At 34.6% G+C, this 13886-nt stretch overlaps 2 protein-coding genes across 2 annotated transcripts; one reads left to right on the top strand and one right to left on the bottom strand.

Moving 5' to 3' along the window:
* The first annotated feature begins 228 nt into the window (after positions 1-228).
* LOC116131201 (zinc finger BED domain-containing protein RICESLEEPER 2-like) lies at positions 229-2259 on the top strand. The gene is made up of 3 exons (XM_031416846.1): positions 229-1098; positions 1216-2091; positions 2185-2259. The coding sequence occupies exons 1-3, from the start codon at positions 229-231 to the stop codon at positions 2257-2259; spliced, it is 1821 nt and encodes a 606-aa protein (XP_031272706.1).
* A 2924-nt stretch (positions 2260-5183) lies between these two features.
* On the bottom strand, positions 5184-9567 carry LOC116131305 (phospholipase A1-IIbeta-like). The gene is made up of 5 exons (XM_031416971.1): positions 9205-9567; positions 6916-7109; positions 6700-6733; positions 5936-6558; positions 5184-5726 (listed from the first exon to the last, which is right to left on the bottom strand). The coding sequence occupies exons 1-5, from the start codon at positions 9506-9508 to the stop codon at positions 5466-5468; spliced, it is 1416 nt and encodes a 471-aa protein (XP_031272831.1). The 5' UTR covers positions 9509-9567; the 3' UTR covers positions 5184-5465.
* Between the last annotated feature and the right edge of the window lie 4319 nt (positions 9568-13886).

The raw sequence follows: 13886 nt of genomic DNA, 5'->3' as shown, positions 1-13886 counted from the left end.
CATTAAATTGTTGATATATTTTTTTTTTCCATTTATAGGTTTGTAAATGGAGGGTAATTCCTCAAGCACCCCTGCAATACAAGATACAATTACCGATACACCTGGCTGTAACCTTAACTTGAATGCAACCACAATAAATACAGAGCAAAGTATTAGTACCCCGGATAAGGTGATGAAAATCAAAATCTGATTTAGAAGCAAAAAAGAGCAAAGACTTCAGTGGTATGGATGGAGTTCAAGGAGGTGGTACTCCCTAATGGCACCAAAAAGGTTGAGTGTATCCATTGCAAAGTCAAGTTGTGTATTAATGCCACCGAAAGCACCACCCAGTTCAATAGACATTTAAACTGGTGTTTCAGGAGAAAAGCTTCCATGAGGCAACAACATATTAGTTTTCCGAGTATTGGTAATGATGTTCCAACTACTATTTTGCCAACTTTAAGTGGGAAGTTTGACATGTTGAAAATGAGGGAATTGATCGCCCATTGGGTGCTTATGCATGAGCGTCCATTTACAGTTGTGGAGGAAGAGGGCTTGAACAATATGATGAAGTATGGGATTCCTGGATGGACTCCGGTTTCCCGCCATACTTGTAAAAAAGATTATATCAATGTATATGAAAGTGAGAATGCCAAATTGAAGACTTTGTTGAAGACTATGACAAAAATCAGTTTGACTACAGACTTATGGAATTCAGGGAATCAAAAGATGGAGTATATGGTGTTGACTAGGCATTGGATAGATAGTACTTGGAGGCTGAATAGACGTATCCTCAACTTTGTTCGTCTACCTCCACCCCGGACTGGTATTGCGATTGCGGATGGCATTTTCAAGTTCCTAATGGGATGGGGAATTGAAAATAAGGTATATACTATTTCTGTAGATAATGCTTTAAGTAATGATGTTGCGATTAAGGTTTTGAAGGAAAATTTTGAAGTTTCGGGAAAACTCCTTTGTGGAGGTAAACTGTTTCATGTGAGATGTTGCGCACACATCTTGAACCTGATTGTTCAAGATGGACTTCATCAAATTAGGCACATTATTAACGACATCTATGAGTGTGTGTCATATATCAACAATTTAGAAAACAGGCTCAAGGTATTTTCTGAGATTGTTCAACAACTTAAATTGTTGTATCGGAAACTTATTCTTCATTGTAAAACAAGGTGGAATTCTACCTATGAAATGTTGGCAACGACAATTAAGTTCAAAAAGGTTTTTCCAAGAGTGAAAGAGAGAGATATCAATTACCATAATAATCCGAGTGACGAGGATTGGGAGAAAGTGGAGAAAGTTTGTGAAGTTTTGAAAGTATTCAGTGGTTCAACCAAACTCATTTCAAGAAGTGATTATCCGATGTCTAATTTATTCTTGAAGGAGGTGTGTGCAGTGAAATGTATATTGGATAGTAAAAGTGAATCTAAAGATGATTTTATTAGAGTAATGGTTAGGAAAATAAAACAGAAGTTTGATAAATATTGGGGGGAATGCAATGTGTTGATGTTTGTGGCTGCTGTATTGGATCCTCGGTTGAAAATGAGGGTTATTCAGTGGGCATTCCCTAAGATGTATTATGAGGCAGAAGGACGAGCAAATATGGTGACGGTCTGGGATGCATTGTATGAGTTATATGGGGAGTATGTTCAAGGTAACCAAGGTTTGACTATCGCCTGTGCTTCTACATCACAAGGGGATGGACATGGAGCCATTGGTGAGGTGGCTGCGGTTGAGGGAGCCGAGGCCTGGGATGATTTTAGCACTTTTCTAGACTTGGTTGAAACTGCTGAGCCTAGTCAGTCTAAGTTAGACTGTTATTTGGGAGAGGGATGCCATAAGTGTGTGGGGGATCATGACTCATTCGATGCCTTACAGTGGTGGAAGGCAAATTCAACCAAGTTTCCTATATTGTCTACGATGGCTCGAGAGATACTAGCCATCCCGATCACTACGGTTGCTTTAGAGTCTGCATTCAGTGCTGGGAGTAGGGTTATTGATAGTTACCGAGCCTCTTTTTCACCAGCTACGGTGGAGATGTGGTTATGTGGATGTGACTGGTGTCGCACTTTGAATGGAGTGAAGAAATGGTGCAAAGTAAGTTCCATTGCTTACATGTTTTGTTTAATTATATATTTAAAATAACTTTATTCTCACTTATAGATTATTTTTATCTCTTTTTCATCTTAGAAAGAGGAGGATGAGGATCACTTAGAGATTCAGCTTCTTGTTGTGTCAAGTTATGGGAGTCAGCAGATTGGTTGATTCACTCGTGAGTTATTGACTGTGGCAGTAGGATTCTGCAGGTCTATATTTATTACTTTTGTGTTCAGGTTTACATTTTCATCTTTACGGTTTATATAAAATGACAATTGTACTTAATGTGTTTCACATTAATTTGTTTGTAGGAGGAGTAGGGCTACAATGGACATACAGCCAATTATCTTTTGCTATTATATATATTTTTTTATGGATGGTGATGTCACTTGATGTATAGTTATGATAATCCCCCATTTTGTTTTTGTGAAAACTTTGTTAAGTCAAGTGAACTAAACAAAAAATATTTAGTTCACTTAACTTAATTTGTGATACATATAGTATGTTAAATGATAAATTGTTAATAGCAATAGCATTTCATTTAATGTTGATTTTAAGTAGGTTTAATTGTTGGGTGATGTATGAGGACATGAGAAGACATTCAGACAATCAGATTCAGACTTGCGTGCTCAGCAAATTAAAAAACAATAAATGAAAAGTGAAAATTTAGCATTTAGAATTTAGTTTGACTGTTTGAGGATGGCGAAAAATAAATAAATCAGTTTGACAAAATAAATTAAAAGTGAAAAATTTAACAAAATGCATCAGACATTATGATTTTTCTTCCTCTGCCCAGCAAATTAATGAAAAGTTAAATAATGATTTTTCAATTTTAAGCCCTTTGAATTCGCCTGCCATATTTTAAACTAGATTTTCTCATTTCTCAATATTGAACATTGATTCAGCTTCAAAGTGAAATTATGATTTGCATTTATTTGAATTTCAGACAATCAGACGCCCACTTGCTGCCCAGCGAATTTTAAGAAAAAAAATTGAATAAAAAAAAAAAAACACAATTATTTGGAGATGGCTTGCGAGTCGGCTTGAAATATGCCAAACCCATCACCGAGCCGAGCCAAGCCACATAATTTATGGCTCGGCTCAGCTCATTTAGTCTTCCTCTCTCACGAGCCGAGCTCGTTAAGCCGAAAACTCGGCTCAGCTCGGCTCGATAACACCCCTATGTGGGATGATATTAAATATATTTACGGGGCGTTATGGATCATATAATTTTTTTTATCTTAGTAATAAGATTACCAGAAATATAGATTATTTTGTAGATTAGTGAGTTTAAATTATTACAATTCTTGGTCAAATTGAGAAATATTAATAATTAATGTGTTTGGTTAACAATAATAACAGATGTCCTGAAATGACCTTTTATTAGAATGCCCTTTGGAAGATTATTTGTATTACTAATTAATCTGTTCGGTTAGCTATAAGAGCAAATATATTGATTACATTTTACTAAAATGCCCTTTAGATGATTGTCGGGTTTAAATAATTAATGTGTTTAGTTAATAAAACAAATAATCAATTAACAAAATTATTTTTCTTATATTTTAGCCAAGTATTTTATTGACAAATTTACATAGACTATTGAAACTTCGAAACAAAGCTATTGTATTTTCTATTGGGTATACACTCAACATCTCAACCTGTTATTGTAACTATTTAGTTCCCATCTCCCAATTTAAAACTTTGATTTATGTACTGCCCAAATTATAGCTCCTACATGTTGATTTCTACTTTAGTCCAATTGAAGCCTTTTTTTTTTTTTTTTTTTAAAGGCAAAAGAAAAATTGTATTTTTTTTATTTACACCATGGTTGGAATTTAGATGCAAGTTTCCAAATTTGAGAAATTTTGTTAACTTTTTCAATGTATCCTAGACCGAAATTATATGTGAAAAGTGTGAGAATTATTGGTACATTTGTAGTACTGTTCAGAAATGGCAATTAGAGTGCTATTCGGATCAAACAGGTGGAGACGAAGAACCGAGGTGCTGCGGCGAAGATGGTCGACCAATGGTAGAGGTAAGAGCGAGATCTTAGACTAACGAACGCAAAACAAACCTAAAATGAAAAATACAATGGAAAGAGGGTATTTGACTTACTAGAAAATGGCGATCGGAGCGATGAGTCGTGAATGAGATCAAGAAGAAGAAGACCAGCGGCAGCGATGGAGGTTGAGGGCAGAGTCTCGATCAAAATGTATATTAGGGCCAAGAATTTTTTTTCTTTTTATATTGTAGTTTTAGTGAAATAAAAGGGCATATTGGTCATAATATGCAAATATGTGAGGATAATATGGGCACACCAATATTTCATGGCATTTTTGAAAATATTGATAATAAGCAAGGCAATTTTGTCTGAAAAATTAAGAAACTGAGGACAAATCCGTCTTCTTGTGCAAATTGGGTGTTTTGTAATTATTAACAAAGCCAAGGATATTTACATCTACATTGTCCATTGGGGCAAAATTGGATTACAGAAGTAATATTTTAATAATACTCTCTCCTAGGTAATATTATTCCTGGCGATTTACCCCCAATTTGGTACTTTTTGACATTTTTTTTTTCCAGGAATAGTTTTTTACAAAACAACCAAACATAGTTATCTACCCAATTTAAAATATATTATTTCCATTATATAATATTAACCCGATCCAAACTGGCCTTACATGTTAAATGTATATATTTTCCACTATTTTTCTATGAAATGTATAGTTTTTATTTCATAATACAGTATACAGAGTATGTATATTTGTCAACGGCGGTAAATATTTACATGGGCTGATAGGCAAATATGTTTAACAAAGACTAGCTATGGTATTAGTAGCTGAGTAGTTGCGGTAACTGGTACCCGGTAAAGGCAGTAGCTAGGAAATTGGATTAGAACGTGACAAACTAGATAAACAAAGTCATCAAATTTTATTTTTTTCATCTCACCACCCAAGGCAACAGTTTTTGAAGATAATAACCAATTAATGAAAGAAAGGAAACTAGATTTAATATTATTATGACTAATGTAATTTTTGTTTTTGAAAGGTAAATTTCATAGAAGAAAATAAATTATATAAAAACTAAGAGCATACCCCTAAAAGAGGTTTAAAAAAGACTAGAACAAATATATCTATCTTTTTAAACATAAGGATAGAAACAAACGCTTAAAAGAGAGCATTCAAGCTCCAAACAAAATAAATAGATAGGCATAAACGCCCTAACAGAGCTCGGAGGCTCAAACCAAATAAAGAAGAGAAAACTAGCAATTGTGCTCAAGAAGAGTGCACAAACTCAGAACAAACAAAACCAATTAATCATTAATAATTTGCATTTTGTGGCATGAAAGTTTATTGAAACCATTAATTATTGGATTACAGTCTCTTGGGGTGGAACAAATTATCCGTGGATCCCAAGCGAGTGGCGTTGACATAATCTTGGGTAGAATGAGCTGATATACCGGGGGCTATAAGTCCGATTACTCTAAACACTCTGAGTAACCCTCCTTCTTTATAGTCCGGGCCCTTTGTGCGCCATAAAGTAAAGCTTCTTATCAGCTCCCAAGCTGCATTCATCATCATGATTATTGTCTCCAATGGTGAGAAGTAGTTCTTATTTGGCGCTTCTGCAACTACCTGCATGCGTTCGTTAAAAGCACCTTTCAATGTTTGAGTCTCGCATTGATGAGTTAATCTAAGATAATTTGACACATGTTTAGATATTTTAAGATTAGAAAAAAACCTAATTTAAACTTACTTACACTCATTAATTATTGAATAATTTTAAAGGTTGGTGCAGTTAATAATAATCATTTTAACGTGATGGTGATATTGAAAATACACACCTTTCCCTGATAGAAGCTGTTGTAGTAGATGCACTGCCCAAAGTGTTTGAACATGAGCTCAGAGTTATCAAAAGGCAGCCTAGGCACAATATCATAACTGTAAACAAACCTAAAGTAATTAACGGCGTTCTCTTTTAACTTCTTTTTCATGAACTCAACAAACTTTTCATCTCCTACCCTGGGTTGCCCAAATGTGTAAACACCCTCTAATCTCTCCAATAACTCTGTCTCCTCATGCAAAGCCAAAATCGCTGCAAAGAGAATAGCCAACGCACCGCCTAAACTGTGGCCTGTCACTATGTATTTTGCTCTGTCGTTTTTGCTTAAAAGTTCTTTTAACATATCCCTGATCGCATAGTATGCTAAAGGCGCAGGGCGGTTATCCTTTTCCTTCTCGATATCTTTGGGCCAACCTTTGACCTTTAGTAAACCTAGAGCCTTCATGAAACCACCATGAATCTTGCCTATGCCATCGATCTCATACCAAGAGAGATCAAAGTCAGAACTCCATGCGTCTGCATCAAAAGTTTCAGTACCTCTAAAGGACACAACAATAGTGTCCTGGCCAGACTCATTTTTATCAGAAAGCATAAAGGCTTGTGTCGTGGCTTTTTCTTGAAAATCTGCCATATTAAATTGAATGAGGAATAAGTGATATTAGTTAGCAACTCAGTCTACCATATAATTCCAAGAACAAGAAGCACTACGATAATTTTAGAATAGAAATTATAATCAATTTTTATTTTTTTATGACGTGTTCTCACCATTCCAGTAGTCATAAGATCCCAAAAATTCCATCTGCACAAAGACAAATTATATATAAGTACAATCGATTTATAATTTTACAAAGAAAAAATAAATAAATTAAAAAAGTTTAATCTCTGCTAGTGCTATATAAAATAATAAGCAACACATTAATTACTTAATTTGCACACAGAGAAAGATTTGTAGGTGATTATATTCGTATTAAGTTAATATACCTTCCAGTTTTGGGTGACGATAGTTTCGATGTAGGCTTTGTTCTCATATGATGCTTTGGATGCCATCATGGACAGTGCCGCAGAGTATCTTTCATCTCCATATTTGATACTAGGCTCCAACTCCACTCGCTTGTCCACATTTCCAGTAAACGATAAGAATGAAGCTGAATTTTTATCTGGCACAACCACCCTCCCTGCACCACACACATTGATTAATCAACAACGAATTAAAATCAGATTCTCATTATAATTAGACCAACAAATTGATCAATTGTTAATTATGCCCCAATGGAAATGAGAGTTGACTATGCAGACAGTACACGTATTTGGACAATCGTTTGTAAAAACACAACTACTTCTCGATAGTTGAGTGATTCGATAGGAACTCTTAAGTGTATTACTCAAAAGGTCTTGAGTTTTAATCTCTCATCGGTTGCTAATAGTATGTGTGTTCAAAACCGGTTAACCGGTCTGGTTATCCACTTTTTTTAACTGAACCGATTATGGGGAAAATTGGGTTTGAACCGATTTTCAATAACTTTGCAATGCATTTTTTTAAACGTGTTTTAGATAAAATTTTATTTATGAATTTCGTGTTAAATTCATATCTACAATACTGAATATTTTATGTTTAACAAATATTTATGAATTTCATGATCCACATTACATGAAAAGAAAATTAATCAATCTAGTGTGAAGAATTTATTTTGTTTTGATTGAATATTCTAACAATATTAATTATATATTAGTAGTTTTTCTTTTACTAATTAACTTTGTATTTATAAATTTAGTTAGAATCCTAGACAAATAATGGGAGAGCTGATTTAATCAACCATCTCATTCTCACCTAGTACCGGTTCTTAGAATTGTTTGAACCAGAAATTGAACTAGAAAACTGGTTCAAAAAATCTATAAACTGAAACAGAATCGGTTTTACTAAAACCTGATTTTTCGGTTTGATTTGGTTTATCAATTTTTTTTTAACACCGCTAATTAATAAAGATAATAACTAGGGTAATTACATATAACCGTTAGTTCAGAGTCGTAGGATAGACACCAAGACATCTACAGACCACCTCACGCGCTAAAAGAATACAGGAGAGCCTCAAGTCTTATCCACTTGGAATATTTAATTTTCTTTTCAATATTATAGTTGGTAATAGGGAAAGGGTATTGCCATTTAAGTGGATGGGACCCATTAGAAAATATTAAAATAAGAATAAGATGCTTTCAATATTCTTATTTCAATCTTTCCTGGAAGGCTTCCACAATGTCGGAACTTACTGTATTTGTATATAATATTATAAAGCCTTTGATGTAGTTGTTTGATGATATTATAATAGTATTAAGACAGAAAGCCAGCTAAAAATAAAAATAAATAAATTAGGCTTCCACAATGTCGGAACTTACTGTATTTGTATATAATATTATATATATATATATATAGTATTAAGACAGAAAGGCAGAAAAAAAGTTTTTAGGCTTTCAGTCAAAATAATGTGCGTACAATTTCGTATAAATTAATTATTTGTAGCATAACCTAAGTACCTAACCTTACCTAAACATTTTATGTTATTTTATTTTGCCCCCTCTATGGGATTGCCCGATGGTGGAAATCTCCACAATGTTGGAACTACTCTGAACTAACCGTTGCTGGATTAATTAGTTGGATCCAAAACTTAGATAATTTAATTGGGTATAATTCAAAAAGATTAAGAATTACATATAATTTATTGTTACATACAAAAATTAGAGTAATACTACACTTACAAAAAAAAATTTACAAAGATTTCATACAAACTGATGTGACAAAAAATGAATAGAATAATAAATTACTCTACTTTTTTTATTATTACATAAAAAATTAGAAAAACTCACTTTTCCATTAACTTGTTGTCACTTCACTTTGTATGAAAATCTTTGTAAGATTTTTTTTTGTAAGTATAGTATCATTGAAAAAATTAATCTAAGTTTGAATTATGGAATTTAGGGAAGTTGCTATCAGTTTATACATAACTTTTCTCATCTATATTTTTCTTCTAACTACAGTTTTATTCTAGCCACCGCTAAATCCAGATTAATCTTGAAAAATACCCGCTAATCGTTTAATGTCTCCCTCTCTTACACACTAACAGAAGGTACAGATTAAGTGATTAAGCTATTAAGCTTCTGCATGCAGGTCATGAATCAGAGGTTGACGTATATATAAACCTTGCACATATATATATGACAACGTCAAAGCCTCAAAAAATCACAGATAAATAATTAAATAAAAGAGAACAAACTAACCTCGCAAGAAATTAAGCAGGAGCACACCGAGGTTTTGGTTACTTGATAAAAGGTTTAGGAATAACTCAATCGTTGAACCAATAATTGACATTGGCTTTGCCACAGATCGCAGAAACTTCAGTACAACGATTGAGACAAATATGATCCACCTCCGACCAAAATCTTCCTCTTCTCTATAAGAGCTTTCCACAAATTTCCTCTTCTCTAGGTCACTGGAAAATAAGATGCGAAGGAGATCAAAGAAGCCCAACTCTTCAGGCTTCAGCACCATGTAACTGCCGGAGAAATTCAAGTCACCAGCCATAACGAAAGGATTTTAAGGAAATAAACTGGTAAAGACTTTGTTTTTGTTGTGACTCAACCCTAAAGCAATATATATATATAGTCATCTAATCATACATTTAGATCCATAAGGGAAATTGCCAGGAAATGGCAGCCATTCAGTTCTGGTGGGCCTGGTGGCTTGTTTAATTTAACACGAGGGATTTTATATTCTAAGTTGTATACTAATTTTTTTTATTCAAGTAATTTGTCTTTGTTTGTGTTATAATAATGCTATTTCCTTTAGAAAATGATATAAATTGTGAAAAGATATGTCACTTTAAAACATGTATAATATCATTATTGATTTTTTTATGTAAAGAAAAGCTTAAATCATCATGTTTAAAGCTTTTTTAATATGAGGAATACTAGCCTTACAAAGATACATACAAAGACAAATCATACCTTTAATCTTCATGATTGTCTTTTTCTTTCCCTCTCTCTTTCTCCTTTTTCAAAGATAGGATTTATCTTTGTACACCCTTCTTTGTATGCATCTATATAAGGCTAGCATTACTCTTTCAATATTAAAAAAGCAAGTTTCGTCAAATGCTTAATTATTTCGACATACCAATTAGCAATGTCCCTATTTAACAGTAGTGGGTTACGTATTCCTCCACCTTTGGTCAAAATGAGCATCCACTCACCTAACAAGGAAGCTGAATTATTTTGATTTTCGATGAAACTTTACACTGAAATCACACATGCCAGCTAACCAAAGAGTTACCTTTTTGAAATTTCAGTACTGAGCGTTTCTATGGTCCTAATTAATCACTGTTCTAAATGCTGAATGTCTACGCAGTTTGATTCATAATTCGGGAATACTTATTTATGAATCAGTGATAGATATATTATTGAAATGAATAATGTTACTCATATAAACTAGGGTGGTCTAATGGTTCGATATAAACTTTTAGGTGTATTATTTAAGAGGTCCTGAGTTCGAATCTCTCTTCGATTGTTAATAGGGGTAACCACTGAAACTCTTACTCGGCCAATAATTCTAGAGTCTCAGCGGATTAGTTAAGGTTTATGTAAGCTGGCTCGGACACTTCGATCATTAAAAAAAAATTTAAAAAAAAAAATAAACCTCATATAAAAGAGAGATCCCAAGTTTGTATTTCAACCATTTCCACATCTCAAATTACATTTTCTTTGAGTTCCATATTGCTATGAAAATCCACAATCAATTCTCACCTAATCACATGCACAAATAACACAGATAACGCACACACTACAAAATCAACAATCAACCAACTCAAGAACACCTAATATACCGTGGTTCACCTTTCCACAAAAGGAAAGATTACATCCACATTGAGCTCCAAGAATTTTTGGGCTCACTGCACTAAGAATAATCGTTATTACAAATTACAGGAAAAACTCTCACTGATTTACCCAAAGATCAATCAAGAACTCACTCACACAAACCTGACAAAAAATCTCTAGAGATGACCTGACCCAGTCTCTCTAAACCTGAAGGAACAATTACACAGATTTGCAACTCAAAACAAGATTGAAACAAACTCTCAAAACAGGGGCAAAAAACCAGATCTGTCGCACAAGAGGAGCAGCAGAAAAAAAATTCAGTTATGTGTAAAAAACTCTCTTTTATAGTTTGACCTTGCGTGCTAATTCTGGCCCTTGGATCTGATTGATTTCAGCTGTTGAGATCTGCTCTTAATCTTAAGTGAAATTGCAGCATTTTGCTTAATAAAATTCTGCAGAACTTTGCGTTTTTAGCTTCAGATATTAACAATTCTCCACCTTGAAGCTTAAAACTTCTACAATCCAAATTTCCTAAGTGCAGCTCACCATCATAAACTCCCTTCATAGCTCAGTTGATGCCTGTTACTTGACAAACAGTAGGTTCAAGCAATGCTTGAACTTGGCAGCAGTGACAATCTTGGTACCCATATCAGCAGGATTGTCTTCTATTGGGACTTTCTTCAAGATAATCAATCCTTGGGCAACTAGATCTCTGACGAAATGAAATCTGACATCCACATGTTTGGTCCTGTCATGATAGACAGGATTCTTGCTCAAGTGAATGGAGCTTTGGCTGTCTGAATAAATTGTGGCTACTCCATCAATCAAATTCACTTCAGTTAGTATTCCTTGGAGCCACAGTGCTTCCTTGAATACATCAGCAACAGCCACATACTCTGCCTCAGTTGACGAGAGTGCCACAATAGGCCGGAGCTGGGATTTCCATCTCACACAGTTTCCTCCTAATGTGAAGACATAAGCAGTAGTTGATTCTTGTGTCTTTATCCCCTGCAAAATCAGAATCTACAAAACCCACAAGATCAAGTGAATTATATCTTTTACAATATTCCAAACCAATATGTGAAGTGCCATTAATATACCTCAGAACCCATTTAAGGGTTGACCAGTGTTCTGACCCAGGATTTGACATAAAACGACTCAGCAGTGACATAGAAAAGGAAAGGTCAGGTCTGGTGCTAATCATGACATACATAATTTACCCTATTACATTTGCATAAGGGACTTGTTCTATCTTTATTAACTCAGAATCTGTTTTGGGACATTGGTGTTTACTAAGTGTGAAATGACTTGCTAAAGGCATAGATACAACCTTTGATTCAACCATATTAAACTTAGAAACTAATTTTTTCAAGTAAGAGCTTTGAGTTAATCTTAATTCATGACAGTTTCTATTCCTATGTATTACTATTCCTAATATCCTTTTAGCACATCCTAAGTCTTTCATGCCAAACTCAGCCTTAAGTTTACTCTTTAGCCCATCTATCCTAGATTTAGATTTGCTCATCAAGAGCATGTCATCCACATATAAGAGTAAATACAAAGGCATATCATTATCCAAAGCAAAATAAAAGAAACTATCATATTTGATCCTATTAAACCCAAAGCTTAAAATAAATGCATCAAACCTCTTGTACCACTGCCTAGGAGACTATTTCAGTCCATACAATGACTTATGAAGCAAACACACATAATTTAGAAGTCTTTTATCAACAAATCCAGCAGGTTGTCTCATATATATTTTCTCTTCTAGGTTTCCATGTAGAAAAGCAGTCTTAACATCTAGTTGCTCTAGTTCTAGGTCATAATGTGCAACTACAGGCAACATAATCCTAATTGTTTTATACTTAACTACTGGTGAGAAAATTGTATTAAAATCAATGCCTTCCCTTTGCGTGTAACCTTTAGCTATAAGTCTAGCCTTATACCTAGGAGGGTCAGAAGAGTTTATACCTTCTTTTACCTTGAACAAACATCGACATTCAACTGGTTTCTGATCCTTTGGAGTTAGGACTAAGGACCAGGTTCTGTTGACCTTCAGAGACTGCATTTCTTCCTCCATTGCAACCTGTCATTTGTCATTGTCCTTTGATCTGATTGCTTCCTCATAGCTATCAGGTTCTGATCTTAGTACTTTAGCTCCAGCCACCAGTGCAGTGAAGATCAAATCAGCATAGGAGTATCTTGCTGGAGGTCTGATCTCTCTACGGGTCCTGTCTCTGGTTAGCTGATACTGTGCCAGGGACTTTTCTTAGGTTGGTTCTAAGATCTCAGCTGGTTCACCCTCTTGGTCATGATCCAAGAGTGCCATTTCAGTTTCTTCATCTGATTTTTCTTCATCAGGTTGAATACTTGAGGGCTCCACCTCAATTTGTGTCCCTGCATTTGGTTCTTGACTCATAAGATCAATGCTAGAGGTACTTGCATCATGGTTAGTAGTTTTGCTAGGAAAAATATCTTTATTAAAAATAACATCCCTACTGATTATTACTTTAACCCTTGGTGATGTTCTTTCCCATAATCTGAACCCCTTAGTGCCTTCTTGATAACCGAGGAAAACACACTTTAGTGACCTAGGTTCAAGCTTCCCTTCATTTGTGTGTGCATAGGCTGCACACGCAAAGACCCTAAGGTGGTTTAGGTTTGGCTTTCTTTTGGACCATCTCTTCTCTGAACAGGTGAAATCTATTGCACTAGAAGGGCTTCTGTTGACTAAATATGCTGCAATGTTGAGGGCTTCTCCCCAAAAGGTCTTGGGTAATTCTGATGTGAACAGTAAGCATCTCACCTTTTCTAACAACGTCCTATTCATTCTATCAGCTACTCCATTTTGCTGAGGAGTTCCCCTGACTGTTCTGTGTCTCAAAATACCCTGATCACTACAGTATTTATCAAACTCTGAATTGCAAAACTCTAACCCATTATCTGTCCTAAGGGCTTTAACCTTTCTGTCCACCTGATTTTCTACAAGTGTTTGCCAATTCTTGAACCTATCTAAAGCCTCATTTTTAGATCTAAGCAGAAAAACCTACGCTTTCCAACTGTAGTCATCCACTATCGACAGGAAATAAGTG

The sequence above is a fragment of the Pistacia vera genome, unplaced genomic scaffold, assembly GCF_008641045.1.
Source record: "Pistacia vera cultivar Batoury unplaced genomic scaffold, PisVer_v2 Contig230, whole genome shotgun sequence".
In the NCBI taxonomy this organism is placed as follows: domain Eukaryota; kingdom Viridiplantae; phylum Streptophyta; class Magnoliopsida; order Sapindales; family Anacardiaceae; genus Pistacia; species Pistacia vera.
Note: the sequence above shows the minus strand (reverse complement) of the source record. Positions and strands in the feature narration are given on the sequence as shown.

What these genes read in the sequence shown, in the direction of transcription:
- LOC116131201 (XM_031416846.1), top strand. Translation starts at nt 229, where the DNA reads ATGGAGTTCAAGGAGGTGGTACTCCCTAATGGCACCAAAAAGGTTGAG. An exon ending in ATTTAGAAAACAGGCTCAAG is followed by an intron (nt 1,099 to 1,215) that starts GTATTTTCTGAG and finishes AAGTTCAAAAAG; the next exon opens with GTTTTTCCAAGAGTGAAAGA. An exon ending in GAGTGAAGAAATGGTGCAAA is followed by an intron (nt 2,092 to 2,184) that starts GTAAGTTCCATT and finishes TTTTCATCTTAG; the next exon opens with AAAGAGGAGGATGAGGATCA.
- LOC116131305 (XM_031416971.1), bottom strand. Translation starts at nt 9,508, where the DNA reads ATGGCTGGTGACTTGAATTTCTCCGGCAGTTACATGGTGCTGAAGCCT. An exon ending in TCGTCACCCAAAACTGGAAG is followed by an intron (nt 6,734 to 6,915) that starts GTATATTAACTT and finishes GTCTTTGTGCAG; the next exon opens with ATGGAATTTTTGGGATCTTA. An exon ending in ACAGCTTCTATCAGGGAAAG is followed by an intron (nt 5,727 to 5,935) that starts GTGTGTATTTTC and finishes GAACGCATGCAG; the next exon opens with GTAGTTGCAGAAGCGCCAAA.